Source organism: Adiantum capillus-veneris, chromosome 27 (genome assembly GCF_014529385.1).
Source record: "Adiantum capillus-veneris isolate H3 chromosome 27, ASM1452938v2, whole genome shotgun sequence".
NCBI lineage: Eukaryota > Viridiplantae > Streptophyta > Polypodiopsida > Polypodiales > Pteridaceae > Adiantum > Adiantum capillus-veneris.
In genome coordinates, this window is record NC_140957.1 from 12,238,291 (window position 1) to 12,261,184 (window position 22,894).

At 39.6% G+C, this 22,894-nt stretch overlaps 1 protein-coding gene across 1 annotated transcript; it reads left to right on the top strand.

The window, feature by feature from the left end:
* Window positions 1–15,220: 15,220 nt before the first annotated feature.
* LOC147421512 (uncharacterized) lies at window positions 15,221–17,296 on the top strand. The gene has a single exon (XM_086503133.1). The coding sequence runs from the start codon at window positions 16,337–16,339 to the stop codon at window positions 17,033–17,035; it is 699 nt and encodes a 232-aa protein (XP_086359259.1). The 5' UTR covers window positions 15,221–16,336; the 3' UTR covers window positions 17,036–17,296.
* Window positions 17,297–22,894: the final 5,598 nt, after the last annotated feature.

Consider the following 22,894-nt stretch of genomic DNA (forward strand, 5'->3'; position numbering starts at 1 on the left):
TGTGGCCCAAACTGAACCATCCTTTGGAAACTTGAAATGCTGCATCTTACCCAAAATACAACCTTCACAAGCATGTTTGACAGGTGCTTCAAGAGGCAGCAAAGAAGCAACCATATCAGATTTCTGCAAACGCAGCAAACTGGCAAAATTTCGATGACCAAAACGTGCATGCCAAAGTTTTGCATCTGAAATAGCCCTTGAATCTGCAACAGCATTTGCAAAATTTTGTCCACGCTTGTCATACAAAGTGAGCTTATACAGCCCATGGCACAAAAGGCCAGATGCAACAATTTCATCACCAAAACTGAGATCATGAACTGTACATCTGTCATCCACAAAGTTGACTACAAGTCCAAGTCTAGCAAGTGCGGATATAGACAAGAGATTCTTCTTGATCCCAGTACATAAAGTGCATCAACAAGTGTGAAAGAACTGCCATTAGCAACATTAAGCACACTCTTTCCTAATCCCTGAACTGGATAAGATGCATTATTGGCACAAGTGGCTGAATTCCCATGAGGGACAGACTCGAGATAGGTAAACAATTCACGATGTGAGGTAAAGTGATTTGCACACATGTGAATCTGCAGCAACTGACAAGCATGCATCATGGACAGCAGGATTGTAAGTGCACTCTGCGCTAAAGCATTACAGTCTCCTTTTACAGAAGACTCAACAATGGCTTCATCTGTAGTGGAACCAGTATTTGCAGTGGAACCACCCTCTTTCTTCTTAGCCTCTTTGGCCTTCAACTTAGGACACGACTTGATCAAGTGATCATTAGCTTTACAATAATGGCAACGCATCTTCTTTTTGCCCTTATCACCAGAATTTCCAGACAAATTGCTGCCAACAAAAGCACTAGGAACAGAATTTTTGCCACTTGCAGTAGAACCATAAGAAGTGGCTGCATTACTGTTAGCACCCTTTCTTTGAGAAGCAATAAAAGCCTGTTCAACTGCACGCTTCCTAGTCCTGTTTTTTCTAGAAAGGGACTCTTGCAACAGCAATGTGCATAATGCATCAAACTTGACAACTTCAGGATTTCCTTGGGTCATCAGTCTCCAAGTACTAGCAAAAGTCTGGTAGGAATCTGATAAGGCATCAAGAACAGTTTTCACAAGGGAACCGTCTGAAATGACTTCACCTGCAGAAATAAGTTGCTCATTGATATCCTTGACACTAGCAAGGAAAGTGTCCATATCATCTTCCTCATGCATAATCATCGACTCCAGCTCTTTACACAGCAAAGCAATTTTAGCCTCATTGCGGCTTGCATAAAGACCTGCTAGAATATCCCAAGCATATTTTGCAGATTTTGTTGAACGAATGTGAGGAACAATGGTGCGCTTCACAGAAAACGCAATCAATGCATGAGCTTGCGCATCCCTTACATCCCAACGAGCTTGTTCTACCATAGGCAAAACAACTCTAACAACAGCAATCCTTGCAGCAAGACGTGCAACATCCTCAACATCGCCTACATCCTCAGAACCAGGACGTACATCAATGCCCTGCACAATGTTCCAGACGCCCTTTGACACAAGAACATGTTGCATCATATAAGCCCACACAGGGTAGTTGTCCCCATCCAACCTGTCCTCAGTAGCAAACATCTTGAACACATATGTGTTGTTGTTGTCAGCCATGGTAAATACTGCACCTAATGTGAAAACTACCCAAAAATAGGAGAAACAGAGCGGGAACAACACGTGCTATATAGCACAAACCATAGAAGACTATAAGGCACCTGTTATGCAGAAAACAGCACTGACAAAAATTCTGCACAAAATGACGAAATAGCCTGTGCAGTACTGCCTGTAGTGGAAACGGAGTTCGAAATGAGCCCAAATAAAAAATATGAGCAGACCAAGCTCTATGAGCTCACCCAAAATATTTGTCGACCTGCAAACGCTCGCCAAAGCTCAGTGAAATCGGAGAAAGTGAGCAGGCGTGTACTGGAGCAGCTGGCGACTAAGCCCGAGAGGATGCAACCTGCTCTGATACCAATTGTTGGAATTAGGGTTGCAGAGATACGCACACAGCTTCGAGAAGACAAAGGAAGCTCAAGGCACACAATAGAGAGTGTATTACTTAGTGTGCAATGGAAAGATAGATAGCCCTAGAGTGATGGGCGTATATACAATGCACGGGGGGAAAAACCTCCTAAAGAGAGAAAAAATGCCCCAGCGGTCCTAGTGTGTTCACACACATCACGACCACATGTATATGGTAACACGATGACCATAGCGACGCCATGGGTTTTCACTTTTGAGCGTCGCACTGTGAGTGTCGCTAATGTGAAGTACCTCTTGTGGGGGGGGGGGAGAGAGAGAGAGAGAGAGAGAGAGAGAGAGAAAGGGAAAGAGAGGGAGATAGAAATAGAAAAATAGAAATAAAGAGAGAAAATTCAAAAGAGATGAAAAAGTAGAGAGAGAGAGAGAGAAAAAAAATAAAAAGAGATTAAAAAAGTAGGGAGAGGAGAGTAGAGAGAAATATATATATATATATATATATATATATATTATATATCGATCCACCTCTCTCTCTCTCTCTCTCTCTCTCTCTCTCTCTCTCTCTCTCTCTCTCTCTCTCTTTTTATCTATCTCTCTCTTTCTCTTAAAGTTCTCTTTTTTAGGTCTTTTCTTTAATGTTTAACTTTTTGGTCCTTTTTTCATTTTTTCAAAATTACACATCTTCTAAATAGGAGTTTTTAACTCTAATATAACACTAACTTAACACTAAACATACAAGAGAAAAAACTTTCATTTCTTTTCTCTATCTACTTCAACACTAACTTAACGCATTAAATCTTCTCTAATATCTCTTTCTCCCTCTCTTTTCTCCTCTCTCCTTTTGTTATTTTCTTAATCACACACCAAACAAGAAAACACCAACAAGCTAATCACATGCTCACAACAAACAATCAAGCAATGTAAGTGAGGAAACCAAGAACTCGAGCAAAAAAGAAAAGTGAGGGCAAGGAAGCAAACACCGTCTACAAATATGCAAGAGGTATGAGATTTTTTCATCTATCTATTCTAATGTATGTGTGTTTAATAAAATAGGGCGGTGGGGGTGGGTTGGTAAAGAAACCTACCTCTTACTCTATGTCCATGGGTGTATCTTCTTATTTGTCCTCCTGTGTAGAGCCTTTTGTGTGATGAATCTTCTTGCAATCCCACACTTTCTTCTCACGGTCCATCCTTTACTCTCCAATGACAATGATGTAGCGCTCCACCAAAGAGTGGTTTTGTGTGTGTGTGTGTGTGTGTGTGTGTGTGTGTGTGTGTGTGTGTGTGTGTGTGAGTGAGAGAGAGAGAGAGAGGGGGGGAGGGAGGTAGAGCTTGAGAGGGAGAGGCGGCAGCTGCGATGGCAGCAATGTTTCACGAGAAAAGTATACCCAAAGAACATGGCATACCTTTCTCTATTTCTTTTTTATGATCGCCAATTATTACCGCGAATATTACCACATTTGAGAAAAAATCCAACGTTCAAAAAAGTATCCAATGTTGTAGTCTTTTTGCAATCTCACTCTAATTTTCCATCCCCTTTAGTACCTTTTTTTTTTTTTTTAGCCTCCCTTTCTTTTTTTACTCATTGCATTTTTTTAAATCATATTTTCAGTACTATTTTTAATTGTTTTGAGTTTTGCTCTCTTTTTCTACTCATTGTACTTTATTTAAATATATTTTTAGTCATTTCTCTCAATTTTCCTATTGAAAATCTAGCCGACACCTAATCTACTAATTGTTAATTTTTTAGAGCACGTGTGATTTCTAATAAATTTCTTGAATTAGCCTGTCTCTCTTTCATGCATGTGTAGGATGTTGGGATGATTTTGGCCCTTCAAACGGCCTCGAACATGATCAGTGGTGGCTCAAGGAAAAACTCCCTTGTTCTTGTGCCAAGCTTGAGACAGATTTCCTTACAGCATGTAGAGATCAATGAAAGGGATTTTTGCTCTCAAAAAACCGCTAGAGTTTATGGAAGTGCAAGCCCCCCCATCGCTTGAGGATCCCTCCCCATTGGTCTATGTTCGATGGTGGTAGAGAGGCTCGCAAGGCTGAAAGATAGCGGAAGGAAAGGCATGGCAGGAGAGTTGGGTTGTGGCATTGGCTCCACTTTGATAGTGCCTCCACACACATCTTAGGGGCACTTCAAATTTGAGGATGAGCACATGTTTAACATGGTGTTTGAGTTGTTGGCACATGAAGCCAACATGAGGAGGATTGTAGACCTTGCATTGAATGGACATAGGCAATGTAGGACAGGTTGCCATTGAGTGTCCAAACACCTCTTGTGACAATGGTGCCTAGTACTCGGTGCTTTAAGTATCGTTGGAGGCCCTCAGCTTGCCAGCAAAATTTGGTTGAAGCAATGCAAGTGTAGATGCACTTCTTGAGTAAGTTCTATTTATGCATTTTGGAAATTAGAAATTCTTATATTCCCCTCATTGCATTTCTACATACTATTTTTTTGTTTCGTTGTGGCTTGATGGGCAAAAGGCTTCCTAAGAAATACACATGCCTCCAGATCATCGACAACCAAGGTCGTATGCCACCACACTTGGCATAGAATATGAACGCATCCATGCGTGCATCAACAATTGCATTCTATACCACAATGAGCATGCACATGCTACCTCATGTCTCGTGTGTAGGGACGCATGCTACAAGATCGAAGTGAGCGGAGCGCACCTACCCTGTAAGGTATTGAGACGCTTTCCACTTATCCCTTGGATTCAACTCGTGTTTAAAATTATTTGTATAGTGGAGCTTCTCACATGGCATGCCAACCACTACTCAAATGATGGGATGATATGTTTCCTTGTTGATTCACTAGCATGGAGGCACATTGAGACTCATTGGCCAAAGTTCAAGCTAGAACCTCATCACTTGAGGCTTGGGTTGGCAAGTGACGGTGTCAATCTCTTTGGCATCAAGTCTACATTATGGATCACTTGGCCCTTGGTGATCATCAACTAAAATATCCCACCTTGGGAGACTACCAAGAAGGGAAATATACTTCTCTCTTTGATTGTGCCAAGGAAGTACAAAGTGGAAAATATGGATGTCTACCTGGAGCCCCTCATTGAGGAGTTGGAGGAGTTGTGGAAGGGCATCCCCATTGTGGATGTTTCACTTCCAAAGGAGAGGAGAGAGGCCATTGTGGAGGGCATCCTTATGTGGACCACGCACATCTATCCCCATCTTGGAGAGATTTTTGATATGTTATGTACATTCTTCTCTCTTTTTACCATTTGAAGTTAAGCTCTGTCTCTAACAATATAATATGAGTGTAGGGTTATCCACATCGGGTCACAATGCATGTGCTACATGTGGGACATCATTGGTGATGGAGCGGCTAGATGCCTTACACAAGGTAAGCTATCCAAACAACCATCATTTTCTACCCCAAAATCACAGCAGATACAAGGCTCCAAAAAATGGAAAGACTCCTCTAAAGCTTACAGTGGTAGATTGGGCAACCATTTGGGAAGAGCACTACTACATAGTGATCCACCCCCATCTACTCCACCAAAAGGTATGACAAGGTACTCCATATTTTTAAGGCTTCCATATTGGAAGGAATTTAAAATATAACATCTCTTAGTTCCTATGCACATATTCAAGAAAGTTTCTCACACCCTATGGGATCACATTACGGGAAAAAAGGACTCTTTGGATGTTATAGAGGATCTGAGGGTCTTAAAACATCTCCCCACCTCTACCACTCCACATCAAGCTCCAAATGGGAAGATTGTGCTTTCTAAAGCCACATGGGTTCTAAACAAAGTTGAGCTAGATCAAGTGAAGGGTTCCATTGCATCTATTTGCACACCCATGAGATACAAGAGCTCATTAAAGGAATCTTTCACAAAACCAAAGAAAGGTGGAAGCGTTCAATTATATGGGTTGAAGACCCATGATTGGCACAAGATGTTACACGTAATTCTAACTTTCTTCTCCATCTTCTCCCTTGCCATTTTATAGATATTGAATGGCATGCAAGATTAAAATCATATGGTATTTTAATCTTTTGATATTGTAGTTCATTTTGCAGTGAGTTGTGTGTGTGTGTCAGGACAAGAAAGTGAGGGAAGCTATTTTTAAACTCAAGGAGTTAGTAAGGAACCTCATATTTCTATTCAACTAAACTTTTCAATATACTCTATATCTCCTAGTGTGCTATCTTAGTGCACTTTTGTGTGTTATCTTGTAGGTTGTGAGCTCAAAAGAGAGTAAATAGATGCTCTCCTTGCTGCTTAGTTACTTGTTGGTTAAACTCTATGTGCCATTGAGGAATAATTTCCTTGATCCGTTATTCAAATCCATCTCTTGATTCATGTGGTTGAGGAGACTGCTCTATGTGGAGTAGTGCATGCACAATGGAAGTTCTTTCTAGATAGGATTTCAAAAACTCTTAAAGATTTTGTGCGACTACAGGCCCAGCCAGAGGCATGCATGGCTGAAGGATGGATCATGCCAGAGGAATTTGTTTACATTTTCAAGTATTTGGCACAAGTTGATCCCTCAATGCCTTGCATTTGATCAAATGAGGAGGATACAAGGATGACTTCACAACTACCAAGTGGAAAGGAAAAGTTATTTAGCATGGACATGGATCTATGCCAAGTCATCAACAACTTTTGCATCCTCAATGCAAAGGTTATGACCAACTGGGTGGATTTGTGGGCAATGGAAAAGGCAAGGTGGTTGCAAGAGAGGGAATCATGGAAGCAAGCTCATAGAGGTAGGATGGCACATCCAATTCCTCAACACCTTGCATGTTTCCCAGACCTCATTGCCGAGTGGATCCATGAGAGAATGACCGAAGCAAAGGCATGCAAAGAGAACATCGCCAACAAAGAGTGGGAGTATGTACGAGGCTATGTACCAAAGGTATATATATAGTAATCATATATAGTAAAGGTATATATAGTAATCATATATATATATATATATATATATATATATATATATATATATATATATATATATATATATATATATATTCTCATTTTCCTTGATTATAACTTTGTAATCGAGTGTATAATTTTTTTGTTGTATAGTGTCTTTCTAACTCTATGTGGTCAAAGGGGCGACACTTTTGCACACACCACATTCATAAACATTGAACCACCATGGATTGTGGTGTCATGGGCAACTTTGACACAAATGGTGATGAAGCCAGGTATTGTGGGAATATTACAAGGATACTAAAGTTCAATTTTAGAACCTTCCATACCTTCATCTTTGAGTGCAAGTGGTTTTCAAATGTATCTAGACGACATGAGAATGGGATCTACATGGTGGACTCTAGTGTGTATCACATGGAGAGGTATGACAACTTAGTTTTGACAGGTAATTGTGAGCAGGTGACATAATACCAATGTTAGTCATTACTCTTTTGTTTTGTATAGGTCATGATCTATATCTCATCAATACAAAAACCAGACCTTTGGTTTGTAGTTCTCGTAATACGTTGGGAAAAAATCGTGTTTGCCACTAATGAAGTAGAGGAAGTATTCGATCCTCTCGCACCAACTACTTTGGATGAGGGTGAAACAGGGGACAGAAAAAGATTGATGATTTGAGTCCCAACATGGACAATCTCAACGAGGATGATTTCCATGATGATGATGATGAGATGGAAGATGACAAGTTCGACAATGATGAAGCCAGCAGATCCACAAACAACAATTCAATTTCTCTCTTTTTTGATTTAGAAGCCACGGGTTTAGTTTTAGATCCATCTACTTGTAGAGATCTTTTTGAAGATAATTTATAAAAAATTTAATTTGTATATGTTATTCTATGAATATTTTTGTCATCTTGCCCATTCATGGCTCTCTCTCTCTCTCTCTCTCTATATATATATATATATATATATATATATATATATATATATATATATATATATATATATATATATATAGATGTATATTATTTTGTCATACATGATACTTTGACATCACAGCTGCATTTTGACATTGCCCCTAGCAAGATCTACTTAGTCAATTATCAGACAACAAGTCAACAAATTCAAGAGTCAATTTCAACTAACCAAGCCCTTGATCACCCGTCACAGTGGCTAGTTCATGATAGCAAAGTGTGGAAACATGAGGGCTACAACAGTGAATGCAGAGGGTTTCTTGCAATCGATAATTACCTGAGAAATGTGGGTTTCCATGTCCCCTTCCGTTTACAAGAGAATGAGGAAGGTCCTTGAAAAAGTGCAAGCCACTTGCACATTATTGCAAGATAGAGCTTGAGGAAACTACCATAGGTACCACCATCTGGTAAAACATGGGCACACTTCACTCTATCTTAGAGGGTGTACATGTAAGAAGAGGGGTTCCACTTGTAAAAGAGACTTTTCTATGTTTTTCTATACTAGGATGAATCGGCTACCTTAATTCGTGAGAACCAATCCAAAACATGGTGGATGGATATCGTGAAGCTCGCTCGAGTGGACATATGCAAAGTCCGAAAAAGTAGTGTCCATGCCTCGACAAAGATGTCATGCATTTTTTGCTTCTCATCATTGATGGTGTTTGCTTTACATGTCGAGGTGCATGCATAACTTTGGTATGGAGCTTCTTCTTCATATTTTCATGTTTATCCATTTACATAGCTATTGTTTCATGTTTTAATCTCATTTTTCTTTCATTTTAAACAATGTTCTCTAGTTTTTTTTCATAAACAAAGTAGAGGGAAATACAATAGTTTCAATGTCTTAGCACTAAAACGGGGTCGATAATCAGCGTGGCAATGTGTGTGGCAAATATCCGCGGTAATGTTCACAGAAATATTCAAGAAAATACTAGAAATGCAAAAAAATATGCTCCCACCCCCCCTCTCTCTTCTTTGGGCATCCCATTTTGGACTCTCTCTCTCTCTCTCTCTCTCTCTCTCTCTCTCTCTCTCTCTCTCTCTCTCTCTCTCTCTCTCTTTCTCTCTCTCTCTATTTTCATAGCGGTCCCCTCTATCTTCACTAGATAGTACAGTGACGGGTATACCACGTATACCTTGGGGATCACATGAGTTTGATCCTAGCAAGGTATACAAGACCAAGGATGGGGTGCCACCTATGGATAGGGCCAAAAAGGCCATGCATCAAAGGGTTTGTCAGCTTTGTACAATGCAGTTTGGGCACTCTATGATGGAAGATTGGGATGCTCAAGATGCAGACAGAAAGAATCACATCATTGATGCCATTCACATAGAGTACATGCGAGTAGATGGATACGATCTTGTCTCCAATGACTAGATCACGGACGTGGCTATTGCAACAATGTAACATCATCAATCTGAGGCATGACTAGAAAAATTTAAAGGCGGCGATCCAAACCCGGCATGGTTGGATGCGGAGGAGTGGGCAGGGATTACTCAAGAGAAGCAGGGAGCGTCCAAACAATTTTCAGCAGCAACGAGATGTAGCAAAGCACACCTGAAGTCTGTAGCCTTCTTCTCATCATGGGAGTGGAGGGCCCCAGGGATTTCATTGACGTAATCACGATCATGTGATTACGTTAATAACTCTAGTATTTATACAAGAAAATCACGTGATCACGTTAATTATTAACGTGATCTTGATGGTGACCTGCAAAAACCAATAGAGCCAGTAGGCCCGCCGGGCTTTTTCATTTTCCTAGCGGGCCCCGCCAGGCTGTAGTGTTTTACCGGCGGGCCGGTGGGAAAATGGAAAAGCCCAACGGGCCAGACTGTATATAGTAAACCTCTTCTTACTTTGGCATTTTAACAAGACAAATCCCTAGGGAGTATATCCGAGCGCACTCATCTCCTTGTGAATTGACCTAAGGTTACAGAGTCACAGGTCCTTTTCTTGGGCCGAACGTGATTCTTAATTCGGTAACCACTTCTAAAAATATTTAAATCCTTCACCGAACATAAAGGTACTAAACCAAAAAAATTGAGAATTTGGAGAGTCAAGCTCATTGTGACGAAGCCATTGGTCCATAAAAGGGCTGTAGTTGGTTTTAAAAGATGAGCATATTTAAATAACGAGTTGATAGTCAAGGGTCGGATGCCCTGTACTAGTGTACTGGGTATATAAAGATCCTTGAAGTCTTGCATTGTTCACCATCATAGATTTGAATTAATATACATTTCCACTGCACAATATGAGAGCTATAATCCTTAATTGGGTGAAATTAACTTTTATATATTGAATTGGATGCATAAGGGGGCTACAATCCTTGATTGGGTACAAGTAGTCCTCAATTGTGTAATTGTATTGAATATTTTATTGCCTTATTTTATGCATTGGTTTATATAGGGAGTGAATTATGTATTATATTTAAAATATTGTTAGTGCATGAGATGGTCAATCACACGACATTATTTCTTTCATGTGTGTTTTGCAAATAATTATCAACATTTCAATGTAAATGTTGATGATTCTTTGTAGCATGTGAAAATAGTTGTGTCTTATTGTTTTCAGATGGCAGAGTATATATAACTAATCATTCTATTTATAATTGCATTGATAATTTCATATTATTTTTGTTTCCATAATGCCATGTAGAGAGTGCATTGCAATGTGTATGTTCTCTCAGAACATATGTTGTTGATATGTGGAATTGACTAGAGTGCATTGCAAATCTCATATTGTGTCTATTTGATTGCTTTCTTAGTGATTGTTTTTTTAATATATTGAAAAGTTTTTTTATTTATTATAATTGAACATATAGTTCTTATGTCTGCAGTATTAAATTGAAAGCAATGGAGAAAAATGTCGGCACCAGTGATACGAAGAAGGCAAAGAATTAAAAAGCCCCTAGCAAACACGGGTTTAGAATCTCAAATCAAAACGATTGTAATTTCTTCCATTGGAAGTTTTTTAGTAACTTGATCACAACCTCTTTTTGTTTCCATGAATATGATCACTTTACTTCCATCCATTATTCGCTTCAGAATGAGAAATACTCAAAATTGCCAGATTTACTAAAGCGAATGATGGATGAAAGTAAAGTGATCATATTTATGGAAACAAAAAGAGGTTGTGATCAAGTTACTAAACAACTTCCAATGGATGAATTTGCAGCTTTATCTATCCATGATGATAAGAGTCAAGCTGAACGAGATTGGCTTCTTTTTGAATTTAGATCTAGCAATAGCCCTATAATGACAACAATAGATGGATATGAAGGACATAAATCACAAGAAAGAAAAACAACAACAAAGACCGCACCGACATTGACAATGAGGTGATGTCAGAGAGGACATGAATTCGGAGGGGGGAGTGTTGACCCATGGGTCAACAACACGACATAACTCAATTTCTTATATCAAAATCTTATTTTTTTAAAGTTATGATATGATGCGGATTATGGTTAAAAACATCATTTATAATGAGTAGTTATTCTACTTGTAGAAGCCAGGGTGCAATGGCACTTCATCCTAACGCTACTTCTTGCCTCCTCGTTGCATTGGAGATTCAACTGTACCATCACAATTGGCTCGGAGAGAGCTACACAACAATGCCAAGCATTCCTTGCAAATTGGAGCACATGTGATAACTCATCTATGAGCTATTTGTGGTTGTAAGTGTATCAAATGATGTCTGTTTTTTGCGTGCAAGTAGTCATTAAAATTGTGGCGACACTACGTAGCTCCACAACGAAGATAGTCCTTGATCTCTCTCTCTGTCTCTCTGGTCATCTCTCTCTCTCTCTCTCTCTCTCTCTCTCTCTCTCTCTCTCTCTCTCTCTCTCTCTCTCTCTCTCTCTCTATGTGTGTGTGTGTGTGTGTGTGTGTGTGTGTGTGTGTGTGTGTCAACAAAAAACACCGAACGTGCCCGATTTGGGCCCTCTATGATATTAAGCTGCATCCCGCCAAGTCTTAGGGTTTTCCCGGAGGGCCCGTAGGAAAAATACATAAGCCCGACGGGGCCCATCGGGAAAACACAAAAACCCGATGGGCTTTTTGTGGGTTTCTAGGTTGCTTTGAACCGGCTTGTTTGTGATCATGTTAATTGTGATTATGTAAATATGTCAACAAGACCTTGTGATCACACAAATTTTTTGGTAATTACGTAAATATTAAATCCCTGGTGGAGGCTAAAAGACTCTTCGACATGAGTTTTTAAGTGTCATACACTATTTAAATAGCGTATGTACATATGTTTTTATTATTCTTATCTTATGGTTAAGTGTTTAAATTATAAGAGCGTGCTATGAAATATCCTCCGACGGGTAGAGAGAAGAAATATGGATTCAAGCATGGACTATCAGCTCTTCTTCTGCGCCTTCCTGATGAGGAAGAGGCCGTCGGTTGGGAGGCCTCATCTTGGTTACTATGGTCGATATATATATATTCTTTTGTACATATTATTCTATACCTAGTTATGTTTTGGTTGTTATATGCTTTTAGATGGTAGTTGTTATGTTTATGGTTATGATTATGTTTAAGGTTATAGTTAAGATTATAATTATGGTTTTAGAATTTGATTATGGTGTTGTTTTGTAATATACAGGATGGTTATGGCTATGCTTTCAAAATTTGAGATTTACATGATGATTATGGTTATGTTTTGCGATTTACATGATGATTATGGTTGTGGTTTTAGAATTCAGTTAGAAATATGGTTTGAGGTTATGGTTATGTTTTCATAATTCAATTATGGTTATGTTTTACAATTTACACGATGGTTATGGTTATGGTTTCAAAATTTGGTTAGAAATATGGTTTGAAGTTATGGTTATGGTTATGGTTATGGTTTAAGATTAATTTGGTTATGGTTATGGTTATGGTTATGGTTATGGTTATGGTTATGGTTATGGTTAAGGTTATGGTTATGGTTATGGTTTCAGAATCCGATTATAGTTATGTTTTACGATTTAAATGATGTTTATCGTTTGCTAATATTGTTATGGTTATATATTGTGGATCTCGTCATGGTCAATATGTACTCACACATTTGTGGAATTTTTAAGCGGTTGCTTTTGCAGTCTCTTCTTTGAGCAGAGAGGGCTACTTTTGGTGCTGCAGTATGTGCACCACTAGATGCCAGCCTTCTCTAAAATAAATTTGCAGGCTTTGACGTCGATACAAGCGTCCAAATAGGCGTCGATATACCCATCGATATGCACGTCGCTATGCATTTTTATATTCCAGCGTGTATATTGACGCCAAATATACCGACAAGTTCGTACCGACAGACATACCAATGCACGTGAGTTTTATAACCAGTTTATTTCCATCGGTACGATCGCTGATATCCGCTCGACATGTTGTAGTGTAAATTAAATTTAAACATAACTTTATTTAACACAACATAAAATCTAATCTTAAATTTAAAATTAGCACTAAATATAAACATAAACTTATAAATTTAAATTATAAATATAAGTTTTAAAGAATGAATGAAGTTTAAAAATGTAAATTTAATACTTAATTTAAATATAAAAATATAAATTTTAAGTTTAAATTCAATCTGTAAACTTAACACAAGTTGAAAAAACTTTTAAAAATAAATATTATATGTTAAACATAAAATTTATCATAAATTTAAAAAACATAATTAAAATTTTAATCTTACATTGATATTCGAAACAATTTTAATTAAATAGTAAAAACAATAAAAATCTTTAATTTATATATTGATTGATTTTTTAATTTAAAAATTAATTAAAGAAAATGATTTTTTTTTAAAGTCGGTATTTTTCATGTTAGGTATTGTATTGAAGTAGGGGGAATATGATAACCAAGAAAGGTTACCTTTTTGAGCTACTTTCAGAGTGACGGATTGGACTCTTGGAGACTACCCAATTACGCAACCATTAACAACTTTTAGACAGTTGGGAGTATAGTAAATCTATTTTTCTCAAGATAATGGCTCGGCGTGTCCACTAGGAAATATGTAAAATAGCACGTGTGAATAAAATAAGAGATTTATAATTAAGTACATTTCTCGGGAGGTGTAAAACTACCATATCACGTGCGTTCAAAACATGTTTGTTAAACCTCTTATCTGTAAAAAAAAATTAAGAATATAATGTACCTTTTTCTTTTAAAAACTGTAAGTTCTTTTCAAATTTGAAAAAATAATGCCCTTTTGTATAATATTTCTGTAAGTTTCAAGAACTGTAAATACCCTTCTGTTGAATTCACGTGATAGGTTACATTTTTATTAGGTGACTTTTTCGGGGTACATTTACAAAAAATGTACTTATATAAAGGGTGTTTTAATTGAGAAATTAAAAATTTTCATACATAAATGTTAGATTTTTTTTACAAAAATGCAGAGATACATATAATACTTAAAAATACACCGATAAAAAGAATTATTTAAATACCTCTTGTTCGTACATGTTATATGCAATTTTTACATAGTGGACTCTCCGAAAATAATGGCCATATGGTGAATAGTGAGTTGCTAAAAAATATCCACAAAAAAGAAGAATATGATTTTGGTTGATTGACCACCAGAGGTGGCGTGGCAGTGGTGTCAACATGTTCACTTTTTCTTGATGCTTCTTTGGCCACGGGATCCTAAGGCAAGGAAGTGAAGCTCTAGAGAAACAAACAACTTTTAGGAACTTAAAGTAGACATGATATGCAAGCTGTGACTGGATTATTATAACGTGGAGTTGACATTGAGAAAGTTGAGACATTTCATCGTGTTACATGGTCTTTTTTTCAATTATATAAAGTAGTGTCATGCTCAAGCGGTTAGACCATAGATGGAGTATTTGAAGGAAAAGCAATCTGTCGTTGGCAATTGTGAATGTGAAAGAGGGGGAAACCAGCTACTTTGGGGACTTTTAATGATCCTTAGCCACTAGTTTATTGCAGACTGCAGGAGAAGGCATGAACATTGCACATGTAGTGCGTAGGGGCGAATAAAATAATGTCGTAGGGCCCAAGTCACGTGGAGGGAGGCTGGTTTGTTGAGGTCTGTGGGTGTGGTGAGCTGACTTTTGATGCATGGAGGCGGGAGCGAGCATGAATTAGTGCTGAATTTTAGTCTTCAAGCAAAATTTTAAACCGAAGCACCTGGGGATAACAAAACTGATTATGCTGGGGCTACAAAATTGAGAAGAAATTTGGGCTTTTTTATGGGATCGATTCTGTAAACATGCAAAAGTTGACTTCTGGGCTCCTCGTTTCCAGATCGATCCAGTTGGATATATAGGACGTTGTATTCTTATAATTACAATTTTTTCAAGTCATGATCATGTCAACTGCTAGCTGCGCCTGGTTTATTATAGTTTAGCAGCTATAGGCACTATGTTCGGGCTTGCGAATTAGGTTTAGATCAGCCCCGGCCGGCCTTTCATTGCATGTGTGGAGAAGACAGCTCATGTGCATATAAGCAGCAGCATTAATTAGAGTTTCTTCATTAACGACTTTACTGCTACTTGCTGATCTTGTTAATACAAGGGTTTGCCCGGTTACGCAGTTAGCTTATATACGTCCCTCAACGACCTCGATTCATGAATTCCACGTACAGCTGATCAGGGCAGCTTGCGAATTAGCTTTAGATCAGCCCCGGCCGGCCTCTCATTGCATGTGTGGAGAAGACAGCTCATGTGCATATAAGCAGCAGCATTAATTAGAGTCTCTTCATTAACGGCTTCACTGCTACTTGCTGGTCTTGTTAATACAAAGGTTTGCCCGGTTACGCAGTTAGCTAATATACGTCCCTCAACGACCTCTTTTCATGAATTCCACGTACAGCTGATCAGGGCAGCTTGGGGAATTAGCGACAACTCGATCGCTTCAGCAGATCAATTATGGTTGAACAGTACTCCAGGAGGTCCGAGGAGAGCAGCTGTGGGTGCCCTTTAAAATTGCGATTATAATAACGCACAATCAATTAAAAGCTGATTGATGTGCAGAAGAAAGAAGGCAAATAAGCAACTGCGCAGAATTTCGATCATTGCTTGCCCAGGTGCTTGATCAAAAAAGACCTGGAGGAGGCTAGGGTAACCGATTATAGCTTCTGCATCAGAATTGCAATCAAGGTAATTAATTGAAGGTACTAGAAGAACTGGACGATCAGGTAATCAGCTTTGATCAGCCGGCCATATCGACCCAGTAATGGTGATCAGCAGAGACATTGAAGTGCAATTGGTGCAATAATCGATTTTAAAGTAAGGAGGGCGGCTACAGCTTCAGCTAGCCGTGCAGGTTGGGCATAATTTATTGTGTAATATGGGGATGCCGCAGCAGCGCCGGCCATTGCAGCTGCTGCTATACTTGAATCATGTGGCAATAATGATGCGAAAAACGTAAGGGGCGAGGGTAATTAAACTGCAGCGGGTGGCAACGGAGAGAAAGAAATCAGTAAATGAGAGAAGAAGATGAGCAGCAACGTCAATATGACTTATACGACGTCGATGTCGGCATCACCAGCTGCTGCAAACGGGGGCGTGCTGAGCAGTATGAACAGAGTGGGGCTGGGCTACGGGATTGCCATTGCAGTGGGCATGTTGGCATTGGTGTGCGTGATGATGCTGCTGTGCGCGCGGCTTCACGCCGCAGCACGTCGATCAGCGCCCTCCCCCTCCTCTGCAGTTGCTGCTGCCCGAGCTCGACGCCTCCAATTAGCTGCTGCGCGAGCAGGCGGCAATATGATAAGCAGTAGTGCGCCTGGAGGGGAGGGCACCATAGTTGTCATTCATCAAGAGCAGCTGCAGGCCACAGCGCCTGGGCGTGGTTTAGATGAGGAGACGTTGGCCTCCTATCCCAAGTTCTTGTACAGTGCAGGAGGTTGCGAGAAAGATGCAGAACTCACGTCGGACGGCTTCTTTGCCGCGTACTCAGCGCCTGCACCACGCATCATCAAGGATTCCTGCTGCCCCATCTGCCTGGCTGACTACGGCGAGGGTCACACGCTACGCCTTCTCCCGGACTGTGGCCATGCCTTCCACGTGCATTGCATCGATGCCTGGCTTCGCTTGCATGTTTCTTGTCCCGTCTGCAGATCTTCTCCGCTGCCCTCTCCCATCTCTACCCCTCTCTCTGAGCTCATTCCTTTGGCTCGGAATCCCCTGAGGTAATCTACGTTTTTGTACTTCCTACATAATTTCTTGTTGGATTTATAAAGAGTACTCATCAATGAGTCATCATATTTTCAAGGGAAAATAGTAACATTTTAGCTAACGCTCAACTCGCTCCATCCATGCATTGTGTAGATCATGGCGCTTCCATTGGCATTTTGGCATTCGCTTTTTGGCCAACATAAGGCCTTGGTGAAGCATGGAACCTTGGGAGCAATTGTAAACCGTTGGATAAAGCTACATGATTACATGATGGCAATAGGAAAAAAAAAAATTGTGAAATGGCAAGCCAATGATAGAAAACCTTTCTTTTTCCCCCCTTGTGAAAGGGGTATTAACTAAGCGCTTATGTAGGCGCTCACATTTGCTTTCTATCTCGTTGAGGAGTGGGTTACACAATATCACACAGTCTTTCTTATTATCCTTTCGTGTAGGCCAATATTGTGACTGTTCACCTTGTTTTTTTGCCTTTTCCTTGCTTTAAGTCAGGCTTCACCCTTAATGGGTGCATCTATAGAAATGCACTAATAGATGGAGAGGTTCGTATATCGTTTTTGCCAAGTATGCCCCCCTCGTGATCACAAAGGAGCCATGAACTAATTATAACATTGAATGCTTCTTTTTGGCCTCCTAAGAACCAGATCAAGAGAAAGAATAGCGCCATAGGTGTGCACCTTCCTTTGGGCTACATGTGTCCTATACAAAATGGAAGCACTATCACTTTAGTGTTTTTTCGCCCGATTAAAGAAGGCCAATATCCTACTCACGTCGCTCGCATCTTCAATACATGTGAATTGAAGCAAGATTTGCACATATGGCCATATCGCATCAAATAGACGATGTGAATTTGACCTTATGACTTGTTAGCTTAGTCGTCCTAGCTAAATTTTTTGTCGTAGCCATAACATATCAAGGATCAGCACAACCCGTGCACAAAGGGGCAATGTGAGTGGGGTTGTTCTATGACCAATAGCAGCGGGCAACGATGGTAGCATTAACATGCACTCAAGCTTCATGATGGGGTAGAGTAGAGGTGCAACTCACCCCTAGCTACGGTGGCAGAGGTTGAGCGGGGTAATGATACACAGAGGTCACACAACACCTTCATGCTAGGGTTGTACAAATGTGGAATAGGGAGAGAGTTGGTGCATGTTTACAATCTTCGCATGAGAAGGTCATGCAGTCGCTGTATAGTAGGTGGCAAATTGAACCCATTACTTCTCTCTCTCTCTCTCTCTCTCTCTCTCTCTCTCTCTCTCTCTCTCTCTCTCTCTCACACACACACACACACACACACACACACACACACACACACACACACACACACACAGAGTCATATATAGGCAGAGGTGTGTGTGTGTGTGTGTGTGTGTGTGTGTGTGTGTGTGTGTGTGTGTGTGTGTACCCACTTGTGAGAAGAATGGAACTATAGTCCTTGGAATCACTCTAGGAAGATAATAATGCATAGGTATGCCTTGTCTCTCTCATTCTTTCTCTCATATTGACTCTTGAAATCAAGACTCATCAAGTAGATCTTTAATATATCTTTCTCCCATCTTTTCCCCCTTTGTGAATTCTTTGGAGTTGAAGACTTGCTAGGTAGCTCTCTCTCTCTCTCTCTCTCTCTCTCTCTCTCTCTCTCTCTCTCTCTCTCTCTCTCTCTCTCTCTCTCTCTCTCTCTAACTCCATACACATCTGGTATGCCGCATTCAGAGGGCAAAGACAATTGATTCAATTAAACTTACAAAGTTTCTTGCCATTTCAAGTAGTGATCACATCTCCCATTCAATACCATGTTGGTATGTCAAACCAATTTCAAGAATCCGAGAGTGTACAAAGATTAACATTGTGTGTAGGGTATCATGCAGAATACCTACCTTAAGCAAAGTTGTCCAAAGGTATAAACTGGCTTACAATCAATCAAAAAGGTCCGAACTTGACAATTATACTAACCAATGGTCACATTATTTCACAATGCTTTAAAACCTGTCAAATATACTAAAAAACTACATGTCAGTTGTGATCTACCCACATGTCATAGGTTACCTGCAGAACACAGTGTAATATATCGAGCATATCAGAGAAAATTTACTAGCTCTTACCAACCACAATAGTCCAGAAGGATTTTTCAGATGAATAATACACCCAATAATTTTTTATAAAAAGTACACTATATCTAAGTTCCCTTCCGATTATTATGCCACCTTAATCACTGATTCGTTAAAAACTAATCATAGTGAGAATTTAACATAGCATTTCTAAGTAGGTGAAAAACACCTACCTGATATGTCTTTTTTTGCATACGCATTCCAATGAGTTGCCCAATGTATTATGTCATATAGTTGAGTATCAGAGTCGCGTTTGGACGTAGCCACTATGAGCAAGAAAGCACTGTTGTTAGGCTTAACCATAAAGCCAGTAAATGATGTGTGTCAAGATAATCCCCTCAATTTTGTATTAATGAACAAGATCCACCAATCCCCATCTCACTAATCCCACAGGATTCATTGCATATGGGTAATTGTGTGTGTGTGTGTGTGTGTGTGTGTGTGTGTGTGTGTGTGTGTGTGTGTGTGTGTGTGTGTGTGTGTGTGTGTGTGTGTGTGTGTGTGTGTGTGTGTGTGTAGGAGAGAGAGACAAAAAGAAAAGGATGAATAATAATACCTAATTGAGAAAAGAATGCAGTAAAAAAACCTAGCAATAGGAGAAATCCTATGCTTGTGTACTTGTAACGTATCAAGAGGGAGCACTCGAGTTTGGATCCTTGTCAAGGACAGGATGTACAACATTCCAAGGGGACACCATCGTGCATGAAGGAGATGCTTTTTGAAGGGTTGCGTACTCATTTATCAGCGAAGCGATGCTAATGGTGTAGGATAGTGTGATGATTCACGTTCCTCAGTATATCGGGGGCGGACGGTAGGAGGCATCTCAAGCACAGGTGGATCCAAGCATTACCTAGAGAGGGAGACATCTCCTCTACTCTCGTGTTGAATACCAAGCATCAGAGATGTAAGCAAAACAGAGAAAAGAGAGAGAGAGAGAGAGAGAGAGAGAGAGAGAGAGAGAGAGAGAGAGAGAGAGAGAGAGACTATATGTATTAAGTGTATGAACTAAATAAGGGTATAAAGTATCTATTGATCAACTCCAGTTAGGTAGCACATGAATGAGCCAAAGGTTAGGTAGGTGCCACATGCCAGCTCGGTTGATTATATACCCAGGATAGGTAATACCCTTCATGTATTGCCCGAGTAGGGAGGACTCCCAAGGGGAGCAGGACGAATGACGATTCCCAGGAGAATGAAAAGAGCAGAGTATCAAAAGGACTGACAAAATAGAGGTTATATAATACATCGTGTTTTGTTCAGTAGAGGACACTTGGAGTGTATTAATTGATCCAGTCCCTAATTATACGGCATGTGAGCATTCATATAATACATCGTGTTTTATTCAATAGGAGACAGATGGAATGTATTCATTGATCCAGTCCCTGATTATACAGCATGTGAGCATTCAAAATAGATTTGTAGGACCTAGACTCAACCGGTCAATATGCAAGATTATTAAGTATCCTATAATAGGATGTTTTAATCCAATGTACTCGGAATCAAATGGATGATCCCATCTTTTAATGCATAGGCATTTGTGAGCCAAGAAAAACTGAATGGACTATTGAGCATATGTTAAACTAGGAGATATCTATCTGTAGAATATTATGGTAACTTCTTAATTAGAAATTCTTACTCTACACCCGGTAGATCCTCATATATATATATGCAATGTATCCATAGAGGAAAATCATGTAAGCATGTATTTTGTGTGTGTGTGTGTGTGTGTGTGTGTGTGTGTGTGTGTGTGTGTGTGTGTGTGTGTGTGTGTGTGTGTGTGTGTGTGTGTGTGTGTGTGTGTGTGTGTACCCCCTTGTGAGGACAATGGAACTATAGTCCTTGGAATCACTCTAGGAAGATAATAATGAATAGGTATATCTTGTATCTCTCATATTAGATCTTGAGATCAAGACTCATCAACAACTAGATCTTTGATATATCTCTTCTCCCACCTTCGTTTCCTCGTTTCTGAATTCTTTGGAGTTGAAGACTTGCTAGGTAGTGCGCTCTCTCTCTCTCTCTCTCTCTCTCTCTCTCTCTCTCTCTCCTCTCTCTCTCTCTCTCTCTCTCTCTCTCTCTCTCTCTCTCTCTCTCTCTCTCATTTACATCTTGCTTAGAATGAGCTTACATCTATCTTTAAATTGAGAATCAGATATGGCCGGAACATCCTTCATTACCTTTGACAGAATCAAGGTTGAAGAATAGAGGAAGGGGGGAAAGGGGTCCCATCAAACCTGGTGCAATTCCTTGCATTCCAAATATGCCGCAAGAACGAGGCTCAAAAAGAGTGCAAGCAAAATAGCTGAGCATCATCCAAAATTTTGAAGGAACCAAAAGTAGCAAAAAACTCAGTAAACTTAACACCCTAGGAAGCACTCCATCAGTGTCTAAACCAATTCTACCATTCCACCACGTGTTTACACCCCCAAAATAAATGACATACAATCTCGTATGGATTAAAAAAGGAACATTTTCCATTACCAAACCCTTTTCTAGCTTGTAATACAGCAGTGGGGAGTGCCCCAACAATGATTCTCCACAAAAGAAACTTTCATTTTAAAAGGTACAGGCAGTTTCTGAATGTTCTGCAATGCATTCAACCACCAGGCATGTTATTGGTGCATAGCCCACTACTTATTACATCTAGCATGAATGACGGGTTGGGGATTAGATGAGCTTAAAATTTACATGTCTTGGAAGACCACCAACTTGTCCAATCTCTATATCTATATGCCTCCAATGTGGTGCTTGGAATCTTCAAATCAGTCACCAATGTACACAGGTGCTCCCATGACACTCATAATCCATTCCTAAGTCTCTATTGTCGTTGTGCTAGAGAGAATAGTTTGATTGTTCTGTTAGAGTCAAGAAGATGGTTAATTTGCCCGATCCCTTTCTTGAACAAATAAAGTTTTTTCTCCCAAGCAAGACAGCAGGAGGCTCCATTAAAACAAATCTCCATAATACATTCTCAACACCACGTGAGTTGCCAGTATATTGAACCCTTCCTTGCCAGATAAGATTAGCAGCCACTAATTTCCAAGACTCACTGAGAAAATTGAAACCCTATTTTAATAAGAGCAATGGACATTAACTTATCCTAGGTTTACATCTACCATGTACCCAAATAATAAACCATGGAGCATTTAATCAATTTCCACATACATACAACCCAGTCTGTATCCACATAAAACATATGTTTCAAAAAAGTAGCTCGACAAGCATATGAGTGTTGAACCAGATCCAATATCCTTAAACCAGCATGACTAAGAGGCAGGGCAATGTGCTTCCAGGCTATGGGGGTAGAAGATGCATTTTTGTTTCCCCACAAGAACGTAGAAAACTCAAATTTAAGAGGTTGTAGGCCCTTCACAGTCCATTTGAGAAGAGGCAGATAGTAAAGCACATAGGGAACCAAAATTGTCTACAAGATTTTGAGTCTAACGTGTATAGGCAACTCATCACAATGCCATGCATCAATTTTTGTTTTGACCTTTTTAATGACTTAATTTATAAGCTCACCCAAAGGCACATTAATCCCCACATGATATCCCAAAAATGCATGAATATGGGACCACGAGGCAGTCGTTTCCCATTCCAAACCAAATCATGAAAGTCTCTAGCAGACACATCTATCAAAGTGGTTTTTTGCGGATTGATGTAAAGCCCAACGACAAGAGAAAAATTATCCAATAAGCCCATACATCTATCGATATAAACATTGAAATCCTTTAAGAAAAGCAAAGTGTCA